Source organism: Carlito syrichta, unplaced genomic scaffold, assembly GCF_000164805.1.
Source record: "Carlito syrichta isolate Samal-C Ts95f unplaced genomic scaffold, Tarsius_syrichta-2.0.1 Scaffold305884, whole genome shotgun sequence".
NCBI lineage: Eukaryota > Metazoa > Chordata > Mammalia > Primates > Tarsiidae > Carlito > Carlito syrichta.
Genome location: NW_007249980.1, coordinates 274,022 through 300,444, shown reverse-complemented (window position 1 = coordinate 300,444; position 26,423 = coordinate 274,022). Strand labels below are relative to the sequence as shown.

At 38.5% G+C, this 26,423-nt stretch overlaps 1 protein-coding gene across 1 annotated transcript in view; it reads right to left on the bottom strand.

Moving 5' to 3' along the window:
- Positions 1-26,423, bottom strand: part of LRP6 (LDL receptor related protein 6) — a 161,626-nt gene that overhangs the window by 17,427 nt on the left and 117,776 nt on the right. The window contains exons 13-18 of the mRNA XM_008062923.2: positions 25,383-25,709; positions 17,821-18,023; positions 15,582-15,793; positions 14,451-14,641; positions 5,914-6,123; positions 2,266-2,391 (exon numbers count right to left, since the gene is read on the bottom strand). Of these exons, the coding sequence (XP_008061114.1) occupies positions 2,266-2,391; positions 5,914-6,123; positions 14,451-14,641; positions 15,582-15,793; positions 17,821-18,023; positions 25,383-25,709 (1,269 nt within the window). The remainder of the gene's footprint in view (positions 1-2,265; positions 2,392-5,913; positions 6,124-14,450; positions 14,642-15,581; positions 15,794-17,820; positions 18,024-25,382; positions 25,710-26,423) is intronic.

Below are 26,423 nucleotides of genomic sequence, written 5' to 3'. Positions count from 1 at the left end.
ACTCCATTATGGGTGACAGAGTGAGACTCCAACTCAAAAAAAAAAAAAAAAAAAAAAAGACATTTTCTAACTGGAAGATGAGATAGTTGATTCAGTTTTATCTATTTTACCATTAAAATAAGGGGAAATCTTTCTAGAATTCGCCTTATTAAAGTAATAGCACCCTGACATGGAAATACCTGCCAATTTTTAAATGGTAAAATACACACAAACTTAAATTTCACCAATTTAATCATTTAAAAGTATACAGTTCAATCAAGTTATGTATGAGAGGGGACTCAAAATAACAAACCTAGAATCATTTTTTGAAGAGCAGGCCCCTTGTAGTACAAGCTTCCCTGCTAGTTAAGTGTTCTAGGAACCCATCAGCATCAGTTCAAGTGCACCAGCTAATGTTGTTGTGAGAGGCTGCATTCAGCTTCAGTGAATTTTTTTGGGAGGTTCTTTTGACATGTTTGCCCATTTCGTGATGAGTGATTTATGAACACTGAGAGTTCAGCAGTTTTTGACCTACAAAATGGCATAACCCCCATGTCCCACCTTCCCTATTCACTCAATCTTGCCCCAAGCAACTTTTTTGCATTTCCCTGGATGAAAAAAAGTCCTCAAAGGGAAATGTTTTGCTGATGAGGAAGAGGTGAGGGAAAAACAAAGCAGAACAAAAAGTCATAAAAATTGAGTTAAAACTGTTTGGAGCAGTGGAAAAAGCATCTCATTAGGTGTAACGCATAAACAGAAAGTACTCTGAGGGTAACTGAAGTTTAAATAAGTAAGAATACACATTTTTTTTATAAATAAATTTTTTGGGTCCCTCCTTGTACATTAACATTACTGTGCAATTCTTCTCACTGCTTTTTTTGTTTGTTTTTTTTTTTTGAGTCGGAGTCTCATTCTGTCACCCAAGCTGAAGTGCAGTGGCGTGCTCACAGCTACCATGCCTCGACCTACTGGGCTCAGGCAATCCTTCCACCTCAGCCTTCCAAGTAGCTGGAACTACAGGTGTGTGCCACCACACCCAGCTAATTTTTAAATTTATTGTAGAGACGAGGTCTCGCCAAGTTGCCCAGGCTGGTCTCAAACCAGTGTGCTCAGGCAATTCTCTCATCTCTGTCTCCCAAAGTGCTGGGATTATAGGCGAAAGCCACCACGTGTGGCCTCTTACTATGTTTTAAACATGAAATCACCAGAGCTTATGGCATGTTCTCTCTTAAAGATCTTCAAACCCCCTAGAGTTCACGCAGTGTCCAGAGCTGCTACTCAAATACAGGCATTATTTATTTTTTTAAAAAACATAGTTAAGAATAAGATTTACTTATAACCCTACCCACCTGATCAACAATTTTTATATTTTGGTGCATATTCTCTTTCAATCTTTGTTTACAGGAATACATTATTTTATGTAATGTATACATTTTGGCAACACTTTTCACCAGCGTCATGATCATAACTTTAGTAGTAATATAAGCTCAGTTATTTTACTTAATAATTTTCCTACAATTAGAAATTAGATTTTTAAAAATTTCTGTCACTCTAGATAACAACACGATATAGTCTTTTCTTTGAGTTGAATTAACTTAGAATTATCCCCAAAAGGAGGATATTTGAATTAAGGGTTTGAATACTCCTAAGGTGTTTGATACTGTCACACTCTCATTTAAGAAAGGAATGTACTGATTTTTTATACCCCATGAATGACTAAACCAATTTTACAACATTGTCACTACAGAGATATATTTTTAAAAATCATTTTTTACTAGAAAAAATAAGAAAAACAATAAAAAACTGCTGACGGATTTGAACAAAAGAATATTCTTGTCATTAGACACAGTGCCAACAATGATACATAAACTGACAGAATCTAGAATTCAGTGGATGGAGATTATACAAGTTAGAATTAATTCATTTTGTTGGGGGGGCTACTTTATTATCAGGAAACACACTCATTCACAGACCAAAAAATGTGGTAATATCTAACAATGGAATATAGTCTTAAAAACAGAAACTCTGTCATTTGCAACAACACGGATGAACCTGAAGGGAATTACATGAAGTGAAACAAGCCAAGCACAGAAAGACAAATACCTCACTCATATGTGGAGTGCAAAAAAGTCAAATACACAGAAACAGAGAGTAAAACAGTGGTTTCCAGTTGAGCGGAGTACAAATAACCAATGAAGTTAGGAGACAGCAACCTCACTGCCTAATCATGGAAGGCCAGACTAAGATATGGAATATGCTGGCACAAGAAAATCACAACATATTTACCTCCACATGATAGCTCATCTTGAAGAAGAACCAGGTGCATGGGGCAAGAACATCTTGTGGTACCATCCCCCTTTACAAGACAAATATGTGAACAGCCACCATTATCCTGAGCACAAGGGTGCTGTTCTGCAAAAAAATAAAGAGAGAATGAAATGAAAGGAAAAAGAGACAACTCTGTCAAAACCAATTATTTAGGAATTACAAAGAAAACCAATTTATAATCAGTTTGGACTTTATTTCCACACATTATGAGTCCTCACTCAATCTCCACACAACCCACAAAGAAAGCATTCCTATCTAATCACTGTCTTTATTTATATATATTTTAGGCAAGGTAATGGTACAGTTCATGTTAAATTTTGTGAATATGAAAAGCTGACTACTGAAACTAAAAAACTGCTAGGGCCAGGTGTGGAGGTGCCAGCTGAGGCAGGAGGATTGCTTGAGTTTAGCAGTTCAAGACAAGCCTAGGCAAAATAGCAAGACCATGTCTCTACAAAAAATAAGAAAATTATCTAGGCGTGGTGGCACATGCCTGTAGTCCCAGCTACTCAGGAGGCTGAGGCAGGAGGATCACTTGAGGCCAGCAGGTCAAGGCTGTAGTGAGCCATGATATGCTACTACACTCCAGTCTGGGCAACAGAGTAAGACCCCCAAATCAAAACAAACAAACCAACAAAAACAAAATGCTAGGGAGAATGCTGAGACTTGAATATTCTATTTAAAATATGAAAATTCTCCTATAGTAAAGATTTTAACTCAGAAAGTCTAAGAGATAAGATGATTTCACTCAAAATATGTATCTTAATGAGGAATTCACTGAAACTCAAGGAGTTATTAAAAGGCACATAGAGTTAACCATTCAGAAATAGACAAAATTATTTGTCTGGTTAATTGCAAAAAGATAACTTGACATATTACAAATGTCAAGCCAGGCTCGGTGGCTCAGTCTGTAATCCCGCGCTTTGGGAGGCTGAGGTGAGTGAATTGCCTGAGCCCGCGGGTTCAAGACCCGCTGGGGCAACTTGGCGAGACCTCATCTCTACAATAAATGAAAAATTAGCCGGCCGTGGTAGTGCACGTCTGTAGTTCCAGCTACTGGAAGGCTGAGGTGGAAGGATCGCCGGAGCCTAGCAGGTCGAGGCTCGAGGCTGCAGTGGCCAGGAGTGTGCCACTGCACTCCAGTCTGGGCGACAGAGTGAGACTCCAACTCAAAAAAAAAAAGAAATATTACAAATGTCTACTATTCTCATATTTGGACTAAGACTAAGTTTAATAACCAAACCATTAGGCAAGTTTTCAAAGTCTGTTTCAAGTTGAATTGAAAGATATTATTGCTTTGAATTTTCTATTTAGCTTGTTAACAGTTACTTGACATCTATCATCATAAAACATTAACATCTAATGTAGCCACCATTTATTATATGACTCTCCTCTACAATAACATCAGTTTTACTAGTTACTTGTGTTGATGAGATAGAGGGAGTCAGCTATCTATCTACAAATGAGCATATCGTCCAAAATAGACATTGCTCATTATTATATTGGAATATACATTCTACACAGTATAGTCTAATATATTTAAATGTTGAGGTGTTTTGCTTTTTTTTTTTTTAAGAGACAGAGTCTTGTTCTATTGTCCAGACAGAAGTGCAGTGGTGCAATCATAGCTCACTGCAGCCTCAAACTTCTGGACTCAAGCAATCCTTTTCCCCCTCGGTCGCCTGAGCAGCTGAGATAACAGGCGTGTGCTACCATATCCAGCTAATTTTTTATTTTTTGTAGAGTCAGAGTCTTGCTATGTAGCCCAGGCTGATCTCAAACTCCTGGGCTCAAGCAATTCACTTGGCCTTCCAAAGTGCTAGGATTACAGGTACGAGCCTCAATGCCCGACCCTTAAATGTGGAGTTATATAAAAAAGATACTCTCCCCTGAAATGCTGAAAACCTCCACTGAGATTTTCTACAATAAAATATTCATATATCAACTGAATAAGCAACTTAGGTAATGTCATTATTACATTATGTTAAATGTTCAGCATGAGTTACATGTCATAACATGAAACTCTAACCTTCTAATTCTCAACACCTCTAACTTTACTTCTAAGTTTATGAATGATAGCGATATAATGAACCCTTCAATTGAATAAGCAATAGAACTCTTGTTCCTTTCAGTTATCCTTTCATGCTTCAATTAGATTTTAAAGCATTGTGCTGAGAAGTTAAGGAGTTTCAACAGTTCTCTTTCTAGTACTCCATTTAACATCAGCATTCCTGGTACCCTCCTGTAAGACCCTATAACAATGATTGCCATGAGGGTATATTTTATTTTATTTATTTTTATTTTTTATTTTTTGAGTTGGAGTCTTACTCTGACACTCAGACTGGAGTGCAGTGCCCGCTCCCGGCCACCGCAGCCTTGACCTGCTGGGCTCCGGCGATCCTTCTGCCTCAGTCTTCCGAATAGACGGAATTACAGCCATGCCCTACCACACCTGGCTGATTTTTTGATTTATTGTAGAGATGAGGTCTCGCTGCCCAGGCGGGTCTCGAACCAGCGGGCTCAGGCAATCCACTCACCTCAGCCTCCCAAAGGCGCGGGATTACAGGCTGAGCCACCAAGCCCAGCTAGGGTATATTTTAAAAATGCATCTTGCATATAGTAACTCATTTATTTATTTCTACTATGAGGGTAATTTTGATGACAGACATATATATATTAATAAGAAACTAGGCTGAGATAATTAGCCACTTTCAAAAGTTTTTAATAAAATAACATATTTATGGCTAGTTTTCTAAGCAGAAATTAAAAGATTTATCCAAAAAGGGGAAAACAACTAGTACTTACTGATTAAACATAGTCTTCTCTGTGTTTACATACTAATTTTTAGTTTTCTTTGCTTTTGCTAAGAATAAGCTTAATAATCCATGATAACCATATTTACCATTACAGAAAATACACATTTTTAGTTTTGTTCAAATTATGGGGGGTTATAGAGAGGAAAGAAAAGAAATAAATACTTTTTACTACCAATATTCTCAAAGGAACTGAAGGAGATAAAGAGAAAGCATGACAAGCAAAGTCACTGTTGTATTAGGAGAAAAATTTTTTTTTTTTAGTTGGAGTCTCACTCTGTTGCTCAGGCTGGTGTGCAGTGGCATGCTCATGGCCACTGCAGCCTCAACCTGCTGGGCTCAGGCGATCTTTTGGTCTCAGCCTTCCAAGCACTTAGAACTGCAGGTATGTGCTACCATATTCGACTTATTTTTTGATTTATTGTAGAGATGCAGTCTCACCAAGTTGCTCAGGCTGGTCTGGAACCCCTGAGCTTGGGCAATCCTCTCCCCTCAGCCTCTCAAAGTGCTGGGATTACAAGCGTGAGTTACCATGCCCGGCCAGAGAAACTTTTTAAACCAGCAAGACTATGCCTTTCCCCTACTTCTGATTATGAGAAAAATATGTTTAATTTGAAAAAGCTCCCAGGTGAGTTTGATATAAGGTTTTAAAAGCATAAAGAGTTAAAAAAATGGCAAAACTAAAAAAGCATGAAAATCCTGAAGGCAGCAGAAGTTGAAATAACACAAAAATATACATTAATTTCTTACAGCACACAAGTCCTCCAATTAGCATTACCCTATTTGTACTTACTGTATTCCTGAAGGTTCAACTCCTTTACTGCATGAATGTCACTAAGCTGGGCAATTCGAGCCTGGACTTTGGTTCTACCCTCTCGACCTGTCATGTCAATTTTTTCAATCATTTGCTGCTGCTTATCAATCCAATAGAGCCAATTTTCAAACACAGTCAGTCCCACAGGCTGCAAGATATTGGAGTCTTCTAATACTATCCTGTTGGCACCTTGGAAAAAGAAAATTAAATAGGAATGACTCATGTGGATCAAATTATACTTTCAATAATTATTTACTAACCACTAGCTAGATTCTAAAAGCATGGAAACAGAAAACAGAATAAGCTCTCTATCACAAAACTTAAAAATCATGCTGAGATGGTACACACATACACCAGAAACAAGTTTTAAAGAAACCAGATAGTCATGTGCAGTCAAGGGCAAATAAGTGTCCAATACATAGCAAATACTCTAATTCACAGAAATGTAGACAAGACAGCTTTAAAATAAAGAAAAAAAAAAATGTAGAAAAGAACTTAGAACAGTAGCTTAAAAATCTTTTAGCTGAGTTTCTTTCTCAAATTAGATTTTATGAAAAATCCTAACTTATAAATAAAAAATAAAAATGGTGCCTGTCTGCAGGAAGCAGGGTGGTAAACCCGACCGAAGTTCTTTGCTCTTGGCATCCTCCACTTGCTGAGGACACGTGAGGCATCTATGATGAACAACTTCAGCTTCACTCCACTTGGCTTTTCAGAACACAGAATAAAATGACTGACTCAGAGTTTACCTGATGCAAGCCTCATCTCAAGGTAAGAATTATTTTCACTTATCCCAGAAACAGAGTCATTCAGACTCTGAAGAGGCAACCTGTTTCACTGTTGGATAGTGAGAAAGTTCTTTCATACACAGTGGGCTGAAATTTGTGTCCACCTCCACCCCCAACATTCCGTTATTCATAGCTTCTCCTTCACTCAAAAATAAACTCATTCCTTCTTTCTTCATAATAGTCCTTCAAACATTTATAGAAAGTTCTCATGGTTCCTAAGTCATAAGTTCAATAAAGAAAGACATTAGCTGATATTTTGGAAATATCAAGGAGAGTTTCAGGAACGAGGCAAGCATAATGCAGAGTTTAATAAACATAGAAAAGTGGAGAGATGTTCCATATGGAAAGTTATTTCCTAAGTAAACATCCAGATACACAGTAGGTTAAGCACAAGATTACTTACGTCCCGTATCCCCATATTAAAACTCTACTTAAAATGGTGGTCAAAACAATTTTTTAAGGTATAAATCTATAACGACAAGGAAGGCAGAAGAGTAGAAGAGAGGTAACAAGTGATATAAAATTTAGAAGTTAGAGAACAGACAGACCAGGGAAAATGACAAAGTAGCCAAGAGAAAGCTAAGTGCCCATAGCCAGCAGAGTCAGCAATAAATTAGCTGAGGAACCAGAAATCACCAGGTATTTCTGAATGGAGCAAAGACAGAGTTGTGTGGCTGAGTGAGGTCAAAAGAGGAATATTAATTGCTGTTATGCAGCTCCTGGATCTCCTCCCTTACTCTGGCAGAAGACTAAAGACATGCTTCTAAAGAAGGTGAACTAGACTTTAATATAACAGGCAGACAAAGTGATAGTGCCATAAATGGGATGGCAGGGGAATTCCTTAAAAGTCTACTTTCTAACTGGTGAGACCCTCCTCAATACCCTTCAAGAATACCAGGTAGCCCATCTTTATCCTCATTCAGGAGACTGGAAGACTTCCCTAAAGGAAAAACAAAAACAAACACATACACATAAAAACCCTGAAATGCCCAAGAGAAAAAAAAACTTCAGATAATGTCACTTGGGAGTACCATTAGGAAACAGCCAAGGCTCTGTGTGAAACCTACTGTGTCACAAGCAGCATCAATGCATGAGTCAGCATTTTAGTGCCTCATACTAAATATAAACAAGCAACAACGGATCCCCAAATATATTAAATAAAACATCAACCTTTAAGTTTGAAGTCCAAGACAAACAAAACAAAGGAATGCAGAGAAAAAGACACAACTAAAAGCAGACAAGAATAAATCAATACCAGTAAAACAAACAAACAAACAAAAAACCCAAAGAATATGATGTGTTTAGCAGGGGCAGAGCATTCAGAGAACAAAAAAAAGAGTCCTTGGAAATTAAAGACATAAACCTGAAACAATTTTTAGAATTTATCAAGAGGTTTGAAAGATAAATTTGAGAAGCTCTCCTCAGAAACTATAACAAAAACACAGAGACAGATAATAGGTGAGAAAAACATAATTACCGTCAAGAAGGTCCAGCATAAAAACCAAAGTTCCAGAATGAGAGAAAGGAAAATAAATTATCAAAGAAACAACCCAAAAAACCTTCCCAGAACTCAATGTACAGGTTTCTAGATCGGAGGACCCACCTAGTAACCAGTGGATGGAAGGACAGATTAGACAGAGAGAAGAAGGATCATACAAAGGTACATTATCAAATTCTAAAACACTGGGGAAAAATAAAACACATTAAAAGCTTCTGGGGCACCCTTGGGTCCCCTCCCACAGTGGGAGCTTTTCTGTCCTCTCAATAAATGCTGCTTTTTAAAAAAAAAGGTTTTGAAGGGAAAAATAACAGATCACATATAAGAAAGAATGGAATCACAGTGACATCAAACTTCCTAATGTCCTGTGCTTTGGGAGGCCGAGGTGAGTGAATTGCCTGAGCCTGCGGGTTCGAAACCAGCCTGGGCAACTTGGTGAGACCTCATCTCTACAATAGAAAAAAAAAAAAAAGTTAGCCGGGCGTGGTAGCACGCGCCTGTAGTTCCAGCTTCTTGGAAGGCTGAGGCAGAAGAACTGCCGGAGCCCAATAGGTCGAGGTTGCAGTGGCCAGGAGTGGACACTGCACTCCAGTCTGGTGACAGAGCGAGACTCCAACTCAAAAAAGAAAGAAAGAAAGAAAGACCCAGTCTCTACAAAAAACAAAAAACAAAAAAAAACTTCTTAATGACAAGAGATGCTCAAATACAATGGAGTCCTTTCTTCAAAATTCTGAGAGAAAATGGCTATAAAACATGAAAACAGGGGTGAGGTAGCTAACGCCTATAATCTCAGCACTTTTAGGCCAAGGCAGGATTGCTTGAGCCCAGGAGCTCAAGACCAGCCTGGGCAACATAGTGAGATCTCATCTCTATAAAAAATTTAAATAATTAGCTGAGTGTGGTGGTATGCACTTGTAGTCCTAGCTACTTGTGAGGTTGAAGCAGGAGGATCACTTGAGCCCAGGAGTTGTAAGCTGTGGTGAACCATGATTGTGCCACTTACTCCAGCCTGGACAATAGAGTGATACTCTGACTCAAAATAAAAAATAAATTATCAACCAAATGTGAGGAGAAAAAAAATTCAAACAAACGAGATCAAGAACTCTAACTTTCTATGAGCCCCCTTTCAGGAAGCTGCTAGCAGATGATCTCTATTAAGGAAATTAACCTGAGTAAATGGAGTCTAGGAAATAGCAGGTTCAATGCCAAGGAAACTGGCAAGTACAATCCCAGAATAGTGGAGAAAGGAAGCTGGACAAGAAAAGCAAGCAAATCTAGACTACAGCAAGCTGACAAAGAAATCCAGAAAGCATGCTTTCAATTAGGAAAAAAAGATGAATTTCTTGATTTATCTTCATGTATGGAAATAATATTTATGTAAGACAAGTATTAACTGCAGGGGAAAAAAAGTTTTAGAAGGAAATGTATCTCATAGTAGTATTACCATAGCAATAAATTATAAATAATTAAACCTGGATTTAAGAATTATGGCATTGGGCAACCCTCTCCAAATGTGGGAGCTTTTCTGTCCTCTCAATAAATCCTGCTTTCTAAAAAAAAAAGAAAGAAAGAAAAGAAAAGAAAAGAAAAGGATTATGGCATTGATTACTAGGTGGGTCCTTTCTACCTGGACACTTGGGAGTCCTAGAAAATACAAATTCACGCTGGAAGGGTAGAATGAAATTCACTTGTATATTTTGGGGATATACAATTTAAGACAGCAAAATCTTTGCCTTCCATAAAAGGAAGTCAATATATGATGTCTAAAATAGAAAGATCAAGAAATAGCAATTTTAAGCAAGCTTATTTTATTTTGAGTTAGCGTCTCACTCTGTCACTCAGACTGGAGTGCAGTGGCCGCTCCCGGCCCCCGCAGCCTTGATCTGCCGGGCTCGGTGATCCTTCCGCCTCAGCCTTCTAAGTAGCTGGAACTACAGGCGTGTGCTACCATGCCCGGCTAATTTTTTGATTCAGTGTAGAGATGAAATCTCGCCAAGTTGCCCAGGCGGGTCTTGAACCCGCGGGCTCAGGCAATCTACTCACCTCGGCCTCCCAAAGCACAGGATTACAGGCTGAGCCACTGAGCCTGGTCAAGCAAGTTTATTTTAAAATAAGTGAATGTGGATGCCTCTAAGAGTAGGAAAGAATAGAGCAGCAGACTTTGTTGTTATAAGTCAGGTAGAACCATTTGATTTCAATAAATATTTTACATCTATAACTTCAATGAAAAAATCAGATATAATTTAAAACAGTAAAAAGAGAGTGATTAAAAAAGTTAGTTGGTGGTAATGAAAGAATGGTCTCAAGTAGACAACTGGAGGAAAAAAAAGAAGTCAATAGTGTCGCTGCAAGACCCCAGACATAAGAACCTGATCTACTTTGATCACAGTGAGAAAAGGAGTATAAGTAAAACACTGGAAACAACAAGGAGAACACATGCTTATTTATTCAACAAACTAAGAATGCATTAGATACAACCTACTATAAAAATATGAAATAGAAAAAGATTCTATGATAAAAGCATGACTATCTGTAAATATATAAGGAAAAAAATCAACATCATAGTAACCTTTCTGAGAGAACAGAAAAAAACTTTTTTTTTTTTAATGATGACAGTATAATATTAATGGCAAAACTGCAACAAATACACACCAAGAAAGAAAAATTTTAGGGAAATTCTTCTCATAAGCATAGATGCAAAATTTTAAAAACAAAACATAAGCAAATAATACATAAAAAGGATAGCATGTTATGCTAATTTTTATTTATTCCAGCAAACTGGGAAAAGTAAATGCCTTAATTTGATCAAAGTTATCTACAAAAAAACCTTAGCAAACATAATAACTAATCAAAAAGTATTGACTGATTCCCCCAAGATCTAGAAAAAACAAAAACAAAGATGCTATGCAACACTGTACTGCACACTGGTCCCAGCCAGTGTAATAAAGCAAAAAGGGGAAAAAAGACTGGAAAGGAAAAAATAAAACTTGTATAAGCATGATTCTGTAATGCAAAAAATCCTAAAGATAAGTTTATTTAGCAAGGTTTCTTGGTATAAGCTCAATATAATCCCAGCACTTTGCGGGGCCGAGGCAAGAGGACTGCCTAAGTGCAGGGGTTTCAAGACCAGCCTGGACATCTTGGTGAGATCGCGTCTCTATAATATAATCAAAAAATTAGCCTGGCATAGCAATGTGTTCCTGTAGGTCTGGCTACCTGGAAGGCTGAGGTGCACGGATAGCCTGAGCCCAGCAAGCTGACAGGGATGGCCGAGAGCATGTTGCTGCCACTCCAGCCTGGGCAACACCATGAAACTCTGACTCAAAAAAAAGAACTATCATAAATTTAAAATAATCTTTACAATTAGCATTTAAAAGCACCAATACCAATGAATAATAACTCTACTGAAAGATAGGCACGACCTCTACATTGAAAACTATAAAACACTGAGAGAAATTAAAGATCTAAATAAATGGAGAGATATATCATTTTCATGGTTTGGAAGATTAATATTATAAATATAATAATTCTCCCTAAATTGATCTATCAATTAATGCAAACCCAATGAACATCTCAGTAGGTTGTTTTTTTGGGGGGGGTAAAAATTTACAAGCTGACTCTATAGCATATATGGAAACTGCAAAGGGCCAACAATAGCCAAGGCAATCTTGAAAAAATTTTCAAGATATAGATAAATCTATCACTAAGTTGTAATAATTAATACAGTATAATATAATATAAATAAAGGCAAAGTGACCAAGGGAACATCAGAATCTAAAAACAAACTCACAAATACAGACCTCTTTTATGACAAAGGTGATAACAGAGAGCAGGCCTCAACCTGGGAGATACATTTACAATATGATGGACTAGACTAATTATTAATGAATGAATGGGATTCTAGTAATGTATCAGTATCTTTCAGATTATATATCCTTTTGATGTAAGAAATCTGGGTTCAAAGACTGGAGGTAGACAGTGGTATTGTGAAATATATACAGAGGGTGTCAAAAAATACACATTTTAAGAAAGGAAAAAACTGTACTAAAACTGTAATACTCAATATATACTGATAACAAAAGGTGAATATAAGTCACATTTGACTTCTGCAATTACAAGAGGTGCTCAAAGTGGTTACCATCAGTGTTCACACTACTTCTGATTACAGCGAACTACTGTAGGATTTGTTGCTATGTGAGGCCTCCCAGATCTTCCCTTATACACATCACACACAGTACCATGTTGTCTCAAACTTGTCACGCATGCATGCAATTGTTAGGGTGTTGAAAGTTCTGTTGCATATTCATGCCTCCACTGTCTTGTACTTCCACAGTGTTCTTGAATTTCAAGTATCATTTCAAAATGGTCTTAGAGCTCCTCAAATGACAACCATGCTTCTGCCATTTTCTTTGATTGTCCTGGCTGTCACATGGTGACGCTAGCATTCATTTAATTAACGCTACCTTTTGAGCGAACATCATACTACACAATTCAACTTAGGAAAGTAATACATAGATAACATTTCTTAAAATGTGTATACATTTTTTTTTGGCACTCTTGGGTATTTGGTCTTGTCCCTTTCTCCTGGCTCACAACTCCTAAAACCCTTAGACTCTTCCAGAGAGATCAGTTTCTTTTTGTATGCTAATGAGTTGACTGGTGGCTGGCAGTCCAAACACAGAGAATTTGGACATCAGAAATTGGGAATAGGGGAGGTAACTATGATTACAGACAAAGGACTACAGAAAAATGAGAAAGTAAAAGTATATCTTAAGACCAATGAATGATTAATTTGGTTCATCACCAAAGTAGCTTCAGAATGGGAACTGGTCACTGAAAAAACCCAGGCCGGATCAGAGGGGTTGGGACATTTAGCCTATCCTCCAACCTCCAGAGAGGAGAGAGGGGCTAAAGGTACAGTTGATCACCAATGGCCAATGATGTAATCACTCATGCCTATGTAGTGAAGCGTCTTTAAAAACCTAAAGGATAGTCGGGCTTGGTGGCTCAGCCTGTAATCCCATGCTTTGGGAGGCTGAGGTGAGTGGACTGACTGAGCCCGCGGGTTTGAGATCCGCCTGGGCAACTTAGAAAGACCTCATCTCTACAATAAATCAAAAATCGGCCGGGCGTAGTAGCGCGTGCCTGTAATTCTGGCTACTTGGAAGGCTGAGGCGGAAGGATTGCCGGAGCCCAGCAGGTCGAGGCTGCGGTGGCCGGGAGTGGCCACTGTACTCCAGTCTGGGTGACAGAGTGAGACTCCAACTCAAAAAAAATAAAAAATAAAAATAAAATGTATTTCCCCACTAAAAACTATCACAAATAGTGCTCAGTCAATATCTTGTATCTTAAAGAGAAATCAGTAGATCAAAGGGAATGTACACTTTAAATTTTTATAATTACTGGCAAATTGCCCTGCATAAAGGTTCTATCAATTTTCACTTCCACCAGAGCACAGGAGAATGTGTCCTTTTCTACCATCCTGACTAATGCTGGCCAATAATCAACCTTACATGTTTTTGACACTCTGATAGACAGAAATAGTGTAATATTTTAATTTCATTTCCCTGATCACTAGAGTGAGGTCACGCAAGAGTATCTGGACATCAGAAATTGAGGATAAGGAAGGTAACTATGATTAGAGGACAGAGGACTGCAGAGAAATGAGAAAGTAAAAGTATATCTTAAGACCAACAAATAATTTAATTAGGTAATACCAGGAATGTAAAAGTCATGTTGAGTTTGTGAAAAGGTGACTACCATATATACCAACTTGAATGTACAGCTGAACTTTTTTCCTGCAGGTTATGAGACTACCCTAAAGTAAAGTTAGTGCCATTAAAACCATGCTTCAGAAAATTCAGAAGCTGTGTGTAAACTTTCCTGGGGAAAAACCAGCAGGAATCATAGGCTAGGATCAGGACAGAGATGATGAGACCAAAAACTAGAGCAAAAGAGTTAGGAAAGGAGAAGAGATGCATTAGAAGTGTACTGTTTACAGAGTTAAGATAAAAAAAATAACTGGCAGGTAATTAGATTACACAGGGAGTAATTATGGTGATGGTTGAAGAGAAAGATATTTACCAACCAACTTGATGCTGACTACATTTAGTGAATAAATTTGTCAAGAAATGTGCACAAAAACAATACAACGCAAGAAAAACACAAATGTTATTGACGAATCATCTTAAAAACTCAAATCAAAATAAAGAAACATATTTCCTGGATACCTGAAAGATCGCTGCTTTCAATTCGCCGGAGATCTGAATCAGCCCAAAAAAGCTTTCCCAATCTGCTATCAAGGGCTAAAGCAATCGGCTTACTTAAGCCACTGAAAAAGAGGACCTCCCGTTCTGTTCCATCCAAAGCAGCCCGTTCAATTTTGGGAGATCTTTCTTGAAGATTGGTAAAATACATATATCTAAAGAGAAAGTAGGGAAAAAATAGTTACTGGAGTAGAAAACCACATAAAATGAGAATATTCTTACTGATTTTGAAAAAATAGAGGTAGAGTATTTTTAAATCCTGCTTTTTAATGTTTTAAAATATATTTTCTTAAAAAGTCATGGGATACTATTATTTTCAATAGTAGTAACAAAGGTACACGGAAATTCTTAGAGAGTCTTCACAGGTTAACACAACAAAGTCAGACATAGGCATACGTATACTTTCAGAGTAATACAATAAATGAGAAATCAGTGACCAGACAGATCTGGACACAAAGTTCTAACCTCCTTTTCTAATTAGCCTATTTAATAACTAAAAATAAGTCAAGTGAATCATTTCTTATATTTAACTTGTATATTTCCTCCCTTTCCTATAACTTCTTTGAAGTAAACACTTTCCCTGCTGAAGTCCTTATCATTCATGCAGGTACTAAGTATTTATTAAATGCAAAGCTCTGCATTAAATGACAGAAAACATGTTAGTTCTGGTCATAAAGGAAACTAAAGTCTAGTAGGAATTATAAGACTGAAAACAGTTAAGTATAAGGTAAATTGGAAAGGACTAAGTCTAGCTAGAGAGTCACAAACACAGAGTATTTGGCATTCAGGAGAGGTGGGGAAAAAACCACATTTGGCTGGGGATGGGGTAGATCAAAGAAATCGTCACAGAGGACAAGACAGTTGAAATGGTACTGGAAGTATGGGTAATATTTAGAACTGAAGCAATAGTGACCAAGAAAAGAAATTCTAGGCAGTGAAATCAGATCAAGTATAAGAAAAACTGTAAGAAAATGCAGAGAAGACAGGATGCACAACACCGAGTTATGTGCTGGAGCACAGGACACTTAAAGGAAAATAAATAATGGGCTGAAAAGAAGGCCGAGGAGGGTCCCCGACGACACTTTAGTAACATACCCTTTCTCTGGGTTTACCACAATGGCTCGAGGTCTGTCTTGTTCGCCTTTTAGCACCACTCCAATTGATCTCCCGTCTAATCTTGTCACATTAATGACATTGGTAGCCTCACAAGTCCAGTAGATGTAGCGGCTATAAATATCAATGCTGAGGTCATAGGGCTGTATTTCTAGGTTCTGATTCGGAACTGAGCTCACAACCACAGTGAAGCCCTACGGGGAAAAAAGACACACAAAAAAATTAGACTCCAGGGCAGATAACTCTGAGGCGATCACTCACAATATTTACACCTATGTGGTCACACACCTGAGAAGGACCTCCTAAATCTTAAGGAGCATTTCTTACTGATACTTTTTTTTTTTTAATGGGTAATGTACTTCTTTGTTACCATATATCTCATATATTCCTTGGGTTATTATTAGTTGTTTTTTTTTTCCGAGTTGGAGTCTCACTCTGTCGTCCAGACTAGAGTGCAGTGGCACACTCCCGGCCACTGCAGCCTCAACCTGCTGGGTTCTGGCGATCCTTCCTCCTCAGTCTTCCAAGTAGCTAGAACTACAGGCGCACACTACCATGCCCGGCTAATTTTTTAATTTATTGTAGAGATGAGGTCTCGCCAAGTTGCCCAAGTGGGTCTCGAACCCACAGGCTCAGGCAATCCACTCACCTCAGCCTCCCAAAGCGCTGGGATTACAGGCTGAGCCACCGAGCCCAGCTTCCTTGGGTTATTATAACCTGGGGCTGAAAAAAGAGTTGAGGCCAGATTAGTTGCTCAAAGAACCTGATAATGCCTGTGAAAAGGTGGCAACTGTCTTCTATAAAGTGGAGATAACTGGCTAGAATCACATCTAGAAATATCTCTGGAGCAGTGGTTGGCAACTAGAGGGATTCTGTTCCCTGTGAACATTTGGCAATATTTGGAGACATTTTTGATTGTCATGACTGTGACAGTATACCTGGCATCTAGTGGGCAGAGGCCAGGGATACTGCTAAGCATCCTACAATATATAGGACAGCCCTCCACAATAAATAATTATCCAGCCCAAAAAAGTCAACTGTGCTAAATTTGAGAAACTCTGCTCTAGAGACAATAGTAACTAGTCAGAGCTATAAACCAAAATATCAATAACCCCTTTCTCTGATTCTCAAATCCACATACTCACACTTTTTAAAAGAAAGTCAAACAAAAAGACAGGCTTTGTCCATCTGAATAAATCATATTATATTCACTCAGCATTTCTGAAGTAACATATTTCTTAATGAAGCTACCTCATTTATTTGCCCTGCTCTTGGCTATATAGTAACTATAATTTCTATCTTTTAGTTATCTGCCCATTAGTCCTGGTCTGTATAGTATAAGGTGCATCTGGAATATAATGACTATATCCCTAAATGATCCCTCAGCAGACCTAAATACACTATCTCTTTGCTTTTTATTGTGATATGAGACATAGCAAAAACAAAAACAAAAAAACCACAATTTAATATTACTGCTATAAGGACAACAACAAATAATCATTCATAGTAATCCCAGTCTAACAATGCTTGGCCACAGACAGAAAGCAAAGACATATGGACGGTGGTATGTAAATCCATAAATGGTATGCAAACATAGATAAGATTTACTGATAATATCCTCATTCCCATCCCATAGTCACCAGAAAATAATTACCAAAAAAACCCATTAGATCAAAGATAACACATCCTAGATATTTTTAATTTTACTGAGACTGTGTTATTTTTAATTTTACTGAGATTGTGTTTTCTATCCTCTGAATATTTTAAATAATAGTTAATTAGTAATGTAACTGCTATTTACTGAGTCTCTACTACGTAACCAACAAGGACTATGTGCTTTGCATTCCTTTCAACTAAAAAGTTCGTATAAATCCTAGTGAGGGATAGTGCTGGGATCAGAAGCAAGGCCTGTTTCAAAGCTGCTAATACTCCATACAAAGGAAACCACAAGGAAAAAGATACATAAATGAACGTGGGGGGCAGTGACAAAGTCATTATCAATACAAGAGCTTAAGTTATCCTAATAAAATTTTCAACCTAATACCATCATCAAACAATTACTGTTTACTCAAAGATCATCAAGAGGAAAAAATAAGCCACTAGGTCCAGAATTTCAGTTACAGACACATATACAGAAGGGCAAGACTTAAGTGAATCAGGATGGTTGGTTAGTTCAGTTACTAGTCAGAATAAACTGATTTTGAACCGAGCCCTCAATTACCTGACTGCCATCTTCTTGTGCCTTTCGGATCATGTTTTGTCGTGAGTCAATCCAATAGAGTTGCTTGTCCAGTGGGTCATAGTCAATGGCCCGGACATTCCGAAGGCTGTGGATAGGAAGGATGATGTCAGGGCTCTGTTGTTCATCAATCACCATGCGGTTGATGGCACTTTTTTGACTGAAGAGCAGGAAAGTGGTAGGAGCTTAAAAGAAAAGAAGGGGAAATCTGAAATATAGTTACTCTACGCCCTTTATCATCCACAGAGTTGATCAGCCTGTTGCATATACCTCATACAAAACAGACAGATGATGAAGAGCTAAGGCTGAAGACAAAATTCTTTGGCAAGTCCTCAAAAACGTTTCAGAATAACACTAATCAGCACTCTAGTTACCACACTAGTTATGAATTTACTCAATGACATAGCCAATCAGCCTATTTTTCTCCTCATTCACAGAGATGCCATAGGAGACTTTATTTCAATGAAGCATTTGATAAAGATTTTAAAAATTCTCCAGGTCTACCAAGTGATTAATCCTACTCTTCCTTAACCTATTCTTATGTGTGGTGGGTGGCAGGAAGCCTGGGCCTCCATAGGCTAAGCAGACACTTGTAGATTGATTTTAGTCTAGTCTTCTGATCTTAACTAATTCACTGAACCTCTCTGGGTCAAAGTGTACTCAGTTGTGAAATAAAGGTAACAGGCACTTTGTCCCTCTCATTGAGGTGCTATGAGAATTTTACAACATATATGAAAATACTTTATAACAACTATAAGGCATTATATAAATGTAAATTAAAAATAAATGTCGTTCATTATTATCAGAAGTAGCAGTAACAAACTTGTTATCAAGACAAATTAAACAAATGCGCATGGATTGCAGATATTTTGTTTAAAGTGAATGTGATGACTGCACAAAGAGGGAGCAGTAAAACTACCCAAAACAAATAATAGATCTTTATACTCCTTATTTCTGATTATCATGACAAATCCTATATTTTCAATATTTTGTGTTGATGCCCTAAATGCATGAAATGAGAAAATGTAATAGAAACAACATTTTTCTTTCGCAGGGACTAGGCCTCTGATTACTATGCAGTCATCTTTAATATAAGAAAACATCTCAAAAAGACAACTTCAAATTCTAATACCATTTAAAAAATTCTTATTAAAATATTTATATACATTTCATACTTAAAATCTATTTTTTTGATGCTCAGTCATCACCTAAATCCAGTAGAATTTTGGCATCTCAGGAATATAAAGTATAAATTGCCAAGTCAGGACTCCTTGCTTTTACTTCCTCCTATGCCCCATTCTTCACAGTTCGATTACTTGTGGTTCCTCCGCTTACTTTACATCTATACAATGAGTTCCCAAAGGAACTCGTTGATTCTCACAAAGAAACACTGTATTCATAAAACTGCAATTCTATTTTATATGCATTTAAGTTCCTCATTAGTTAAAAGCCTACACCCAGCTTGAAAGGTTTAGAAAGTATTCCAATGATCATACTAGAAATCTTCATCTGAATAGAGTCTGTCACATACTGATTTAACAACTTTTAGCAATTTTAGTAAAGTCCACGCCTTAAGTAGTAAGAACATAAGTCACACAGCTAAAATATCTCCCACCAGCTTCTTTTTTTTTTTTAAACAAATTATGTTTTGGCAGTTCTACTTCCTTAGTAAAACAAGTAAAAAGAATAAGGCTTCATGTTGTAAGTTTCTAACAGAATAAGCACCACTTTACTAAGACACACAAGGAAACTTAGAAGAAAGACCCCAGAGTTTTAGCTCCCAAATGTTCTTGCCTGGGAAATAATTTATCAAATATTTTTTTAGTCCTAGTATATTTTGCTAGGTCCTCTTTTTTCCAAGTCAAGTTTTAACCTTCAATAAGATTTCACAATTGTGATGTGGGTCTTATTGTTCCAAAAAATGTGAATTAAGATGAAGCCAAAAGTGGCTTCAAATAAATGCTTGTTTCAAAAAGTCTACTCAAAGATATTAAAAATTACAATTAATTGCCTCAATATTTCTAAGAAGAAGCTGATGTTTTGACTTATTTACAAGTTAATAAGTGCTTAAAGTAACAGAGTATGCCATTTTAAAAGCCATATTCAATTTATGTGAACTCTAGCCACCACTCCCATATTTCCTTTAAATGGTACTTTAAAAACTGTCCCATCAGCCGGGCTCGGTGGCTCAGCCTGTAATCCCACGTTTTTGGGAGGCTGAGGTGAGTGGATTGCCTGAGCCTGCGGGTTTGAGACCTGCCTGGGAAGCGAGACCTCATCTCTACAATAAATCAAAAAAATCAGCCGGGCGTGGTAGCGCCTGCCTGTAATTCCGGCTACTGGGAAGGCTGAGGCGGAAGGATCGCCGGAGCCCAGCAGGTCGAGGCTGCGGTGGCCGGGAGCGGCCACTGCACTCTAGTCTGGGTGACAGAGTGAGACTTCAACTCAAACAAAACAAAACAAAACAAAAAAAACTGTCCCATCTGGTTGTCTGAGTTTTGTAGTCCCACAATGTAGAAGTTGGAGGATGAGGTATAAGGAGGAAGGAGATTTCCAGCTTTGTTTTGAAGGCAAAAGTGTTCACTGGTAGCTTAAAAGACAGCGTTGCTTTTGGGTAAGAACAGAATAAACTATAAAGCCAAATCCACCATGTAAGATTGTGCCACTTTGTTCACTGTGCCAGGCACTGAGTAGGAACTGAAATCTAGTCCACACTTCATTGGCTAATGAAATGCATACATGGTCTCAATCTGCTCAGAGGAGACATCTTTCCCAATTTGCACATAGGTACCGCAGAGGCCACTTCAGTGCTGAACAAAGGATTACACAGTGTGGCAACCCATTTCCTCTCTGATTTCATCTCTTTATTCACTCTGTTGCAGCGACACTAGTCTCTTAGGTATTCCTCTAACATGTCAGAAATGCCCCCCTCTAAGGCCTTTGCTTTTACTGTCCCCTTTTGCTCAGTAGGTCTTCTCCCACATAGCCACATAGCTCATTTCCTCACCTCATTCAGTTCTTTAAAAAAATTTTTTTTAATTTTAAAGATGTGGGGTACAATTCAGGATAAGATATACAAGTGGACATCGTATAGGTAAAGTCTGGGCCTCCCTTTGGTCCCCGCTTTGCCTGGTTTGAGATCAGGTACCCATACTGATGGTGTGTTCCCCATTCGGTTCTTGACATAGCACTTTTTCACTTCCCTGATCACCATACTTAACACTGCAACTCATGCCAGCACCACCCTTTCTTGCTGTTAACATTTCTCCACAATACTCATCACCAACTTATTCCTGATACAATTTATTTAGTTCATTATCTGTCCCACTGGAATGTACGCTCTATGAAGGCAAGATTTGTGTCTATTTCATTTACTGCTATATTTTCCAGTGGCTGAAATAATGCTCAGTCTGTAGCAGGTTTTCAACAAATACTTATGCAACATAGCAAGTGAGACCCCAACTCTTTAAAAAGAAAGAAAGAAAGAAATAAGCATAGTTGATAAGGAAAGCCTGGTAGCCAAGATTTTGAAAGTAAGGTAATAAAATTATTTGAGAGAAGGGAAGGAAAAGAAATGAATATATATTGAGGACTTCCAACATGTTACATATTATACTAGATGTTATTTAATCCCAAAATTATTATCTCCATTTCACAGGTTAGCAAATTGAGGATCAGAAAGGTCAGTAATTTTTCCAAGGTCGCAAAGCTGTTGGGCTAAAGAGCACGTGTTTTTTCAGATCCTGTTCTGCTTCGTCATTCATTTATTTAACAATAATTTATTGAGTGTCTATCATGTACTAAGTACTATTCTAGGCACCTAAGATACATCACTGAAGAAAACAGGAAAAACTGTTGCTTCATGGAGCTTACATTCCAATAGATAGGCAATAAGCAATAAACATAATAAAGAAAAAGTCACAGTATGTAAATTGCATCGTGTATAATAGGGTGATAAGTGGTAAAGAAAAAGTACTGGGCGACTAGCCATACTAGAAAGGGTAACGGAACTTAAATAGTACAGACTAGGTTTCACTGTGAGAGTCACAACTAAGCAAAAACTTAAAGGGATAACTATGCAAATATTAAAATATGCAGGAAGAACATTCCAAGTAGAGGAAACAAGCAGTAACAGCCATGAGGTGGGAGGAACTGGCATATCTGAAACCAGCAGTGAAGCCAATGTGGCTATCATGGAGAAAGCAAGGGGAAAAAGTGAAAGCTGAAATTAGAGAAGGTAACTCGGTGGTGGAGAGTGGGGGTGGAGAAAGGGTATAGATTATTCAGGACCCAGCAGAACATGAGAAGAACTAGATTTTTACTCTGCACTAGGTTCTTACTCTGCATGATATGAAAAGTTTTGAGCACAGAAAAAAAATCTGATTTCATTTTAAAAACAGGTCAAGGAATAAATTACACAGTTTACAAAACTTTTGAGGGCAAGCACTTTGTGTTAAACACTTATAATATGGCTTGGAATATAAAACATCTATTTTAATTGAATACACCTATTCAGTGTCTCAGCAGCATTTGACAGAGTTCATTTTTGAAACAACCTTATCCGTTCTTCTGGGCATGTCTTCTTCCTGCTTTGCCTCTTACCCCTCGAGTTGTCACATCTCAGTGCCCTCTGTGAAATGTCTCTCTAGGCTGCCAGGTACCTCCTTTTCTCTCCATCAGGATACAGCAAGCTATGGTCCACAAGTCAAATTTGCCTGTTTCTATAATAAAGTTTCACTGGAATTCAGCCACTCCCATAAAAAAAAAAAAATGTCCTGTCTGAGGCTGCTTTCTTGCAGCAGTGGTCAAAGCTAGGTAGAGCTAAGCAGGTATGACAGAGCCTGTGTACTGACAGAGCCTAAGGTATTAACTATCTGGCCCTTTCAAGAAAAAATTTGCTGGCTCCCGCACTATACCTTCTCCCTGGGTAATCTCATGCATCTTAAATGGGTCCTGGCAGTTTCAAAATTTCTATCTCCAACTTTATCTCTCTCCTCTGATAGTCCATCTACTATGACAGCTAAGCTAGAAGTCATCCTTGCTCCCTCCTCTTTTTCTTTCCCACATACAAGTTGTAAGTTCTATTTATTCCAGTGTCAAAATATGCCTTGAATTCATCAGTCTCTCTCCATCACCACACACACTGCCAGCACCACAGCTGCCCAAGTCAAGGCGCATTACCACACTGGTTTAACTGACTTCCCTGCTACTGCTTCTTCTCTCCAGGAGTCAGATCATATATCTTATTTCATCTTCACAACAACTCTGTATAGCAGTTACTTTTATTACTCTCATTTTACAAATGAGAAAAATTAAAGCTTAAAAAATTGACACTTGCATAAATAAAAAAAAGCTAGTGAGTGCACTGGCACGCTCCCAGCCACCGCAGCTTCAACCTACTGGGCTCTAGCGATTCATCCACCTCAGCCTTCCAAGTAGCTGGAACTACAGGTGTGCGCTACCACATCCAGCTAATTTTAGATTTACTGTGGAGATGAGGTCTCCCCAAGCTGCCCGGGTGGCACTCGAACCTGTGGGCTCAGGCAATCCACTCGCCTCAGCCTCCCAAAGTGCTGGGATTGCAGGCTGAGCCGCCGAACCCGGCCTAATACATAATAATATCTGGAAGAATACTTTTTTTTTTTGAGTTGGAGTCTCACTCTGTCGTCCAGACTGGAGTACAGTGGCACACTTCTGGCCACCGCAGCCTCGAACTGCTGGGATCTAACGATCCCTCCGTCTCAGCCTTCCAAGTAGCCGGAACTACAGGTGTGCATTACCACGCCCAGCTAATTTTTTATTTATTGTAGAGACAAGGTCTTGCCCAAGTTGCCCGAGTGGGTCTCGAACCTGTGGGCTCAGGCATCCACTCACCTCAGCCTTCTAAAGTGCTGGGATTACAGGCTGAGCCACCGAGTCTAGCCTCAAAGTCTAACCTCTTAATCATTAAACAAGATGCTCTGATTCTTTCTCTTTCACAATGGAAGCTTATGTCAGAATAGACTAAATTCTTTCCTATGGGATTTGTGACACATTCTCTCAAGCACAGAACAAAGTAATTCCAATAGTTAATTATATCCAATATCCTACAGCGGCTTGCTACTTTCTACCACATTGACCCATACCCTACACCTCTCCCATAATATCCTCTTTCTGAGTAAATCAACTTATTTCTTGATCACATCTACCAATTTGTTCGTCTATCCACAAAGAAACAGGCCTTCAAATATACTTGAGTTATAAACCAGTTTCTCCTAGCTACCATGTTCTGTTACAAACTTTGTTATTAGGACTTCTTGCATGTGTGTTTAATGTTAATGACTTGTCAATATTTAAAAATCAGGAGAAAAAACGTTATGGTAAGTAAAAGGAATCAGTCACAGAAGACCACATATTTTATGATTCTGTTTATATGATATCCATAGAGACAAAAAGTAGATTAGTGTTTGCCAAGGGCTGGGAGAGGAGAGAAGGGGGAGTGACTGTTGATGGTTACAAGATTTCCTTTGGTGGTGATAAAAATGTTCTAAAATTGATTGTAGTAATGGATCCACAGTCTTTTGAATATACCAAAAAACCCCAAATTTTATACTTTAAAAGAGTGAATTTTTGTATTATCTAAATTTTATCTTAATTTTTAAAATAATAAAAGAAAGTTTAAAAATAAATAAAAATCAGGAGATACTGTGGCCAAAAAAACAAAATCTAGATTCATGACTGGGTGAAAATATCTGGTGACATTAGCTGCAGTTAAGTTGCACCTGCCCACTATGGTCAGAGAACGTGCTCTCTACTTCCCTATCAACTATTATTTTAAACAGGGTTACATTTCCTCACATGCATTTTCTGTTGATTTATTTATTTATTTTTTGAGTTGGTGTCTCACTCCATCGCCCAGACTGGAGTGCAGTGGCATGCTCCCGGCCACTGCACCCTCGATCTGCTGGGCTCCGGCGATCCTTCCGCCTCAGCCTTCCAAGTAGCTGGAACTACAGGCGCACGCTACTGTGCCCGGCTAACTTTTGATGTAGTGTAGAGATGAGGTCTTGCCAAGTTGCCCGGGCGGGTCTCGAACCCACGGGCACAGGCAATCCACTCGCCTCGGCCTCCCAAAGTGCTGGGATTACAGGCTGAGCCACCGAGCCCGGCCTTCTGTTTAATTTTTTAATGTATGTCCTATTCTATGCACTTCACAGGATTCGAAGTTATGTTTTGGGATTCTCTTTGTTTCACTGTTTTTAGTGCTCCTCCCTTCCTTTACAATAAATATATTTGAATTATGTATAGTACACATGCACGACCCTCTTTCAATGATTCTATGCCAATTTTGCACTAAATATTCAAAGTCCAAAGGCAAAAGACTTTTTCTATAATATCAAGTTGCTATTGTTAAACAAGTAATAAAAACCTGCCTTGCTTAACTAAACAAATGATCCACTCTGAACTTCCCATGTTTTACTTTAGAAAGAACATAAACTAAAGCACTTTCAAAATGTTGCCTTCTCTTCTAATTCTAGCTTGCTTTGGGGGGAAATACAGCTTACCACTACAAGTCCTGTTGTCAACATTGAGAGAGTAGTGGGCAGGGCATCCACAAACAAAACCTCCGACTGGCACAGCCAAGCAGAGGTGGGAGCAGTGCCCATTGCTAGAAGCACACTCATTCCACCCTGCCTGCCGGGAGGAGTGAAAGACGAGGATGTCCATCACATAATCCAAATGGCCCTGAATGATGGTGCGGTTTTGGCCACTGGTTTTGTTGGCACGTTCAATGCTGCGTCGGCTCCAGTCCGTCCAGTAGATGTAATCTTGGTACTGAGTTAGGCCAAAAGGATGAGGCAAGTCATCTGCTATCACTTCACGATTGAGTCCTATTTTCGGAAAGGCAGTAGTCAGGGGAGAAGCAGAGGGATGAAATATGTGAGAATACAAGTGTCTTGTTGGTTTTCAAAAAACCTAATATATAAAACATTACATTTGTAAGCAATTTAAAATAGAACAATTCATTTAAAAGCAATTCTAAAACCAGATGAGTCCTCTGAAATCAATCCATCTGCAGTCTGACTCCATGCCTCGAACTTATATTTCTGCTATAAATCACTGAGATTATTTAAACCCCTGCAAATGGTCTGTTTGGACTGTAGTTTCATTTTCTCTACATAAGGATCTACAGTTCAGTTTTTCTTCTTCCTTCCACAAAAAGATGGAGATATATATTCTATTTCACTGGTACAAAAAGTCACTTCAGGAATATCGGGAGTTATAAATTTCATTGCAAGTCCAATAATAATGAAATTTTCACATAATAAAGAGATATGGCTCCAAGTACCTAAACCACTAATAAAAACAATAAACAGAACATCATTCCAGAACAGGGGGAGAATCTAGACATTCATACGAAGTTTTATCTATCCGGGGTTGTCTTTGGCGGCCTGTGGTTCCACGGCCCTATGGGGCCCCGGGTCGGGGGCCTGGCATCCAGCCTCATGGGGACCCCCACATTTTTCACGTGGGCGCCTCGGAGGCCGGGCCGGGCGCTACTCGCCCCAGGCCACGGAGAAGCAGAGGCAGGTGTTGTGGCCAGG